The 8,592-nt window shown below is 42.9% G+C and overlaps 1 protein-coding gene across 1 annotated transcript; it reads left to right on the plus strand.

Annotated features, from left to right (window-relative positions):
• Nucleotides 1-6,988: 6,988 nt before the first annotated feature.
• Nucleotides 6,989-7,936, plus strand: LOC147709753 (olfactory receptor 2D3-like). The gene has a single exon (XM_086926098.1). It carries the CDS (start codon nt 6,989-6,991, stop codon nt 7,934-7,936), a length of 948 nt encoding a protein of 315 aa, XP_086782224.1.
• The last annotated feature ends 656 nt before the right edge of the window (nt 7,937-8,592 follow it).

Consider the following 8,592-nt stretch of genomic DNA (forward strand, 5'->3'; position numbering starts at 1 on the left):
ACGCCCTTAAAATGGTGCTCCTTCCTAAATTGTTGTACTTGTTTCAGGCCTTGCCTATCCCGATAGGGCTAGACTACTTCCGCCGATTAAAGACCGTGATGTTGCGATATGTCTGGCAGGGTGGCCGAGCACGGCTTCCGTTTTCGGTTCTGCGACGTCCGCGGCTAGAGGGGGGAGTTGGCTTTCCGGACATGCATTTGTACTACAAGGCCGCCCAACTGAGGGTCATCGTGGAGTGGTCTCAGCAGATGTCGGAGAAACATTGGCTCCATATGGATCGGAGCGTAGCAGGCCGCTCCATCTGGGATCTGGCCTGGTTACCTAAAGCAGATCGACCCAGAAATGCTTACATCAGCACTCCCACGAGCACAGTGTTAAAGGTCTGGGACACGGTGAGCAGCGACGACCGCTGGACCACGTTCCCGTCCCCGTTTACCCCGATTCACTACAACCCGGCCTTTCCCCCGGCTCTGATGGAAGGTCCCTTTAAGGCCTGGAAGGAAGGCGGCTGCAGAGCCCTTACCCATTTGTTCCATGGCGCCGAACCCCTTACTTTCCACAACTGTATGAGGGATTATGGCGTTCTCCCGACTGAACGCTTCAGACATCTTCAACTCCTGCATTGGGCGACGTCACCGGCAGTAATGGACGCTGCTACTAGACCCTTATCGAAATTTGAATCTTTCCTTCTTCGCACATCTGCCATGAAGGGAGCAATCTCGTTCCTGTACAAATTGCTGTTAGACTCTACTGTGGCGCCGCGGCCGCGATATCAAGATCATTGGGAGTCCACACTAGGGAGGGACATCTCTACTAGTGAGTGGCAGGGCTTATGGAGGGACGTGATGGCGCATAATCACTCTACTGACCTCAGAGAGGCACATATGAAAGTCGTCTTTGATTGGTACCTATATCCCTCTAAATTACACCACATATTCCCCACTACTTCAGATAGGTGTTGGAGGGGCTGTGGACTGTTGGGAAACTTTAGCCATATATGGTGGGAATGCCCTACCATTCAGCCATTCTGGAATGAGATCTTATCCCACATTAAGGACATTTTGGGTTACCCGATCCCGGACACTATGGCTTTTGTCTTATTAGGGCTTAGGGACCCGCTGCTTGAGCACCAGACTAGGGCAGATAAGCGTATTATGTGGTTATGCCTAGGGGCGGCTAAGATGACACTTGCAGCTGCATGGAAGTCCCCGTCTGCTCCCGCTATTTCCTTGTGGCATGCCCGACTGTGGCGTCTGTTGAGCCTGGAACGCCTTTCTGATATCTTCCTGGGGAATTTCAAGAATTTTATGTACAACTGGGGCCCGCTTGTGAGGTTTCTGTCCCGAGGCCTGCCCTCGGCAGTATGTCCATCAGCGGTGCGGTCCCTACATCTCTTCCAGATTTGAATTCCTGAAGGCCTAATTTGCTTTGTGTGCTTGCTGGCCGCCACCACTGGGGGGAGGGAGATGTTGGGGAGGGATGGGGGGGGGGTTAGTTGGGGTTATTGCCTTCTGTTTCTTCTCCTGTTGCGACTGGCTCTGCCTAGGGATGACCTCTGGACTCTGGATGATATTTGGGCTGTCCTTTCTGTCTGAGGATGCGATGTCCACTGTTAGGTTATCAGTCCTGCACGAGTACTGAACTAAGCAGACTTTTCCTTGCTGCCTTATCGGAATATTGCTGGCTTCTTGTGGACTTTGGAGCCTTGTCGCCCCTTTTCTTCAAGAATTCCGTCCCTGTCTTTGCTCCCCCTGTGTGGGGCTTTATGGCGGTATGTCGCCTGTCTTCCTCTCTTTTCTTTCCTGTTCCCCTCTTACTGTTTTCCCTCCCCCTTCTATTTCATCTGATATACTGCAAAATAACATTTTTTACAAAAAATAAATTTAAAAAAAAAAAAAAGAAACAAAGCTCACAATTTTCTGATCCAATGGTTATTGAAAAAAATCAAGGAAATGCTGTTAGAATGACCAACAAGCAGTGGTGGAATGTATCAAGAATTGTGAGAAATTTTGGTGGTAAAAGATTATTGGATGAATCCGCTGGTGATGATGGAGTTTCTTCTAATTCTGGTCATTCCCTTACAGTTTTGCGCAGAAGCAATAGACACCAATTTGTTCCTGCAAGATCTCTACCTTGTAACCATTATTTGTTTTATTGTGTTTTAATTGTTTATTTGTGTTTTTTGTTTTTGTATAAGGAGGAGGATAATGTAGTGGTTTCCTTTGCTCTATGGATTAGCGCAAGCCTCCTCGTGCTAATCTATCTAAGTTCTTTGTTAAAATGTTGATGAGACTTGTATTTCCAAATTCAGTTAAATCCTGCTGTTCTTCGCTGCAGGTCGTTTGTGCGGCACTTGTCCTGAATAAAGCTTCTACTTACTATGTTGTATTCTGGTTGAGTACTTAATTGTTACAGCAGGCCATATCAATATTATACTTTGATACCAGTGCTTTATTTGAAAAATAACTTTTATTGACAACCTAGTAATAAATAAAATCGCACAAAAACATTTCAGAACTAGCCCTTTCACCTGTCAGAAAGACCTTTGCAGAAGAAAATGGCTGTGGTATAGTTTTAATAATAACTACATGGAAGGGACAAAAAATCAGTATGGAAAGATTCACACTATAACACAGATGTGTCATACCTGTGAAGGGCCCTTCAAACCTGCAGCATGTTGTGGCACTGGACAAGATCCATCAGTGAATTAGCGCGTACAGCCTTGCCTTGTGTGCAACTTTGTGGCTGAGTTCACCCAATATACCGTCACACTGAGGGCACATTTACATGCCTCCGGTGACTTCTACATAGCCAGTCAGAGAAACAACTAGAATGCCACCCAAGGACAGGGACTGAAATGGAACGGCAACATGGCAGGTCAGAGAGGATCTAAGCGCAAAAGTCTCTCAATTTTTCCTTACTACTTGAGTGGAAACAAACTGAAGTTCAACAATTCCAAGAAATGTAGGCAAAATTAAGAAGTCTATAAACTAATTAAACACAAGCAGAAGTCACAAAACAGCTTAGCACTCCACTAGGTAATGCTCACTAATACAAAATAGCAGCAGAAACCAATAGCTGCAAAATGTAAACACTCATATGGAAGCAGTGGTTAAAGGCATGGTTGTCCGTTGGGCTCATATACATACCCACCCTGTGGCTACAAATTTTAAAAAAACTTGGTAACAGCAAGAGCTTTTTGGCACCAAGGTAATACTTTCAACAATACGTGGCCCCAGCTCTCGATGTTATTTCACTTAAAAAGGCAATTAAAATATAGTATACAAGGCAATCATTTTGTCCCCAAACATCAGCTTTACTTTTCCTGAAGAAAGAGCACATTTTGTTGTAAATTACTTGTTTTTCCTTGCAGATCAATAAATGCTGTGGCCACGAAAGTTTGAAAGAATGTTTGTCTCCAAAATGCCAGCTTCTCATTTTTAGAAAATACTCTAATTTGGGTGAAAAATACTAAGTTAAGATATTCATTGAGTTATCAAATATTGTCGGTACCACATGGCCAGGTTCTGTATCACAAGCACATGTACAATAACAACTTGGCATGAATGCCCTTCATGTGAGAGCAGGAGCAACCACATTTCAGATATACCCCCTGAAGATAAAATACAGAGCAAAAGCCCTATAAAACTGTCACATGCCAGGGGATGCCAGTGCTGTTTCCGGTATGACAATAGTTATGGTAAGGGCTGGCAATGTGCAAAGAGTAATTCACAAAAGTTAATGGGAGGAATGCTTGCAAGTATTCTAACTGCTGGAAAATACTTGGGGTAGCATTCTTACACATCACTGTTCAGCCAATTTGTCATTCTAGACAAAGGCTAGTTTTATGCAAATCAGTTCAAGCCCTACTCATCATGAGAACAGACCCTTCTGAACTGCCAAAGATGGCCTACCCCAGAAACGACCAAATGCATCCTTGGACCAGATTCAGCTTTAATAGATCCCACCAGTTATGTAAAGATTGGATCCTGTGCCACAGCGAGCAAGAGACCCATTTCCGGGCATTAAAAAAAACACCCAGACGGTGATAGGATGAATGGTTGTAAACTGAGTAAGTTCGGCTAATCACTTTGGGTGGCATTCCAACCAATTGTTTATCACCCATTGTGCTACACTAAGGCAAAGGCCCACCTTTTCAAAACTATTACTGGCCCTGTTCCTCATCGGAGCAGTCCAGCCTAAAATGTCAGGTGAGGCCCCCTCTGAAAGGAAGTACCAGCAACCCCAGACCAGGGCTGCAAAGCATAATCACAAACATAATACCTTACACTAGTCTTACAATAATGCATAATGCATAGAATGTCCACAAGCTAAAGTGGGCTACCTTCAGCTTTGAGTGGTCACAAAATGACAATAATTGTTATGTTAGATATGACTTCTTAACAACTAAAATGCTCACAATATGGCATGAAAAGAGAATTTCAACAGCTCCCATCATTCTCATCAATCTAGAATAACCACAGCTTTCCAAGAAGGGCTACTACAGGGCGTAGAGTTCCCACAGTCTATCATACAGGGAAACATTTCGATAGAGACACTAAAACACTTGTAATGCCTACTTTATATTTACCAGGACATAACATGCTATGGCATATGCCACAGGACTGCACAGGTGTGTATGCCTAGCCCTGTCTATGGTAAGTTGTTTATTTGAAATGCCAGATTATTGGCTTGTTGTGGAATTTAAGAAGAAAGGAGGAGTCTCTGATGTGGATAGGGAGGTTGTTCCATGAGTTAGGATTGATGTTCGTGTATGTTCGTCATCTTGATCTTGTTCTGTTTATGCAAGGGATGTGTGAGAATATGAGTTCTGCAGAGTGGAAGTGTCTGGGTAGGGGGGCCTGAGTTGTTGGCACCTTTTATGTGTGTGTGGGATTTTAATCAGGCGTGTTGTGTATCAGGAGCCAGTGTAGTTCCTTCAGGTGTGGGGTGATGCAAGATCTATGTGGGAAGTTGAGTCTGGCTGCTGAGTTCTGGATCGTTTGTAGTTGTCTACTCAGTTTCTGTGTGGTACTGTAGTAGAGAGTGTTCCCATAGTTTAACTTGCTGGTGATGGCGTTGACTTGTGCGGTCACGGCCAGTTTGCTGTTGATGGTTATTCTGAGGTTCCAGGCATGTAATCTAGATGTGGGTGTGGGGCTGAGTTTGGCCAGTCACCTGTTGGAGTCTCTTGGTGACAGTGTTAAGGTAGAGGCAGTTGCCATTCATCCAGTAAACAGCTTTGATCATGCAGGTAATGAACGTGCTTCTTTTACTAAGACTCTCTTTGAACAGAGAGAGATCATGTGTGCATTGAAGAGGGTGTGGCTGATCCACAAATGAGTTTGAGGGCTTCAGAGGAGTAAGGTGGCAGGCTAACAGCTGGTGTTCTTTATGTTAAGAAGGAGCAGATCCAGAGGAGACAGGGTCTTGGGCGGCTAACTTCATGCAGGACCCTGATGAAGAAGGGGTGTCAAGGATCATGTTGATGTTGCCTGTGGCAGCGATGAGCGGTGATTCTGTACTGTGGCTGGGCTTGAATCCAGACTACGTGGTGTTGAGGAGCTGGTGGTCTCCGAGGTGGTCAATGAGGCATCGATTGAGGAGTTTCCTTGCTGCTTATGTAGGGGGATATGCATCTGTAATTGGAAAGGGGGTGTGAATCAGTGAATGGTTCCTATAGTTGAGGCATGATGGTGGAATGCTTCCACATGCCTGGGAATGTGGCTTAGTCAATGGAGGTGTGGAAGATGAGGGTTAGTGCGTTTCTGTTCAGTAGGCCGTTAATGATGGCCTTGTGGGGAAAGGGTAAGAGGGAACCCCTGAGTGAATGGTTTTCATGGTAGCAGATATTTTGATGGTGGTGATGCCAGGCAATGATGTCAGAGTTTATTTATCTGCTATGATATGAAGTTGACTTGCGATGGTTGTGAGGTACAGTTGATGGTTGAAATTGCTTTATATGGTGGTACTCTTGCTACAGAACAATTCCAAGAGCTTGTTGCAAAGATATGTTTAGAGGGCAATATTGCTGGAGGTGGCAGGAGGTGTGATGACATCTTTGATGATGGTAATGGTTTTCCTGCTTCTGTCAGTGCGATGGCATCAATGTGATCTGCACTTTCCAGTATTTTTTTTTTTGTATTTCTATTTTGCTTAACGCAATTATTACCTCTTTTTCATGATTTGCATTTCATTCCATCTTAATCATAGTCTTCATTTTCTCTTGCCACCCATTGTGATTCTTTTTTTCTTTGCAATTTTAAGCTTTCTTTTATTTTTACTTTCTTTTTCAACTACTCACAATGCCCTAATTCTGGGTTGTAAACTTCATAATAGATTACAATAAATGTTCTACTCCTGCTTCCTTTCTTTCAAAATCCTAAATTTCCAAAGAGTGGAGAATGCCAACATTTGCCAGATTGCTGACCTCAGAAGAAGGGACCAGATCTCCTTAACCAGACATTCTCTATACTGACTGACTGTAAAAGATCACATCCATTCGAGGTAGAAGTCAGCATTCTAAATTGATATTATTCTTTCTTTGTAAACACCATTTTTTACAGTCTCTGAATTGCCATATTTGGTGTTAGGAACAGTTGGAGCTCTTGGTCTCCAATTACAAGCTTTCACCAAAGAATGACAGAGCTTTTCCTCCTGTAGCCCCCAGATCTGGAATTATCTATCCTCTGAAATAAGGAATATGTCCTTGTATTTCATGTTCACTGCTAGAGTGACTTCTTTGCAGCACTCTCACTGAGATCGTCTAACAATTTTTAATGCCCTTTAACACATTTACTTTATTAAATTGTTCCTGAAGGAAGGGGGTGAGGAAATTATATTTATAATTACAAAAGAGAAGCACATATAAATAATCTGCAAGTAAAGCAGGGCCATTTTCTGCAGCAGCTGATTTGTGATCCTTATTCATCATAAAGGTGATCACTTTTTATTTTCTTTATGTCAACAGACAAAGAGTGGTGGCCTAATGGAGAAGTGGAATGGGAGTTCAGTGACAGGCTTCCTGCTACTGGGACTATCTGAGAACCACAATGTGAAGATCATTCTCTTTGTGTTATTCTTAATGATGTACATGATCACTGTCATTGGAAACATTTTCCTGATCACTGTCTGTGTTTGTGAGCCACGCCTTCATACTCCTATGTACTTCTTCCTGGGTAATCTCTCCTTTATTGACATCTGCTACTCACTGACAGTTGTCCCTAATTTGTTGAACCAACTCATTGCCTCAAGAAGAATGAGTTTCTCTGGATGTGCAGCTCAAATGTACACTTACCTTTTCTTGGGCGGTACAGAATGTGTACTTCTAGCGGTTATGGCATATGATAGATATGTAGCCATCTTATTTCCCTTGCGTTACACAACTATTATTAACAAATCAGCATGTGTTATATTAGCAGCCTCCTGCTGGGCAAGTGGATGCCTAGTGGCACTCCTAGATACAGTTTTCACACTGCAGTTGCCTCTCTGTGGTAACAATGTTATTGACCATTTCTTTTGTGAAGCCACAACTTTCATAAAGATGGCATGTGCTGATGCTTTTATCGCTAAGATGGTGATCTTCTCTGTTGGGATCTTTGTGTTGTTGATACCATGCATATTCACCTTTATGTCTTACATCCGCATAATTTTCACCATTGTGGGAATTCAATCCTCTGAGGGCAGATATAAAGCCTTCTCCACCTGTGCCTCTCATGTGATTGTTGTCACCATCTTCTATGGCACTGCCATCTTCATGTACATGAAACCAGTGTCTAAAGACTCTGGTGGTCTGGAAAAAATGGTGTCTGTCTTTTACACAGTGACCCCCCCAATGATGAACCCCATAATCTACAGCATGAGAAACAAGGACGTGAAGATGGCTTTGAAGAAAGTTTTATGGAGAATTATCCAGCATAAAATAATTCACAAGTAGTTAGTGTGTGCTGTAAAGATTGCATTTAAAGAATTAGAGTAATACAGCATCCCACAGAGAATATGGGAACAAACACACAAAACAGCAGTAAAACTTTTTTGCAGTAGTCACTATCAGTTTTTGACAAATATTATTAGGAGAAGGGTGTCATATAATTCTCGTTGGGACACACAGGGGTTAAAACACATCCTTTAAAGCATTGTGACATAAATGAATGACCTTTAAAACATGTTGACACTTAGATGCTGGGTGCAAATAATGTGGTCAGCTATTGTCACAGCAAGGATATCCATTACAGTAAAAAAATATTTTCAAATATGCTGGTGTTGAAAGTGGGAAAGGGGTTAGAAAAGATGGAAGACCCCAAAAGCCTCTCTAAGCACATTCATTTTTTAATGTAATGGTAAAAAGAGGAGCCGGGGTTTAGAATGAGCCGCATGGAGGATGTTTTCATAACCAATGAGTGTGAAGGATTATGGGGTTTTGGGGTTCTGGGGTATAGCTCTCTGAAGCTGCAGGATGGGAGTCTAGACTATAAATGATCTCCTAGTTGTGAAGGGAACATGATTTATGCTGCTTGACATCATCTACAGAATTTATCATATGTAGAGACAATGTTGCCACTTCTATGTTCTGTTCTAAGGCATCCATTCTAC

Source organism: Lissotriton vulgaris, chromosome 6, assembly GCF_964263255.1.
Source record: "Lissotriton vulgaris chromosome 6, aLisVul1.2, whole genome shotgun sequence".
Lineage (NCBI taxonomy): Eukaryota > Metazoa > Chordata > Amphibia > Caudata > Salamandridae > Lissotriton > Lissotriton vulgaris.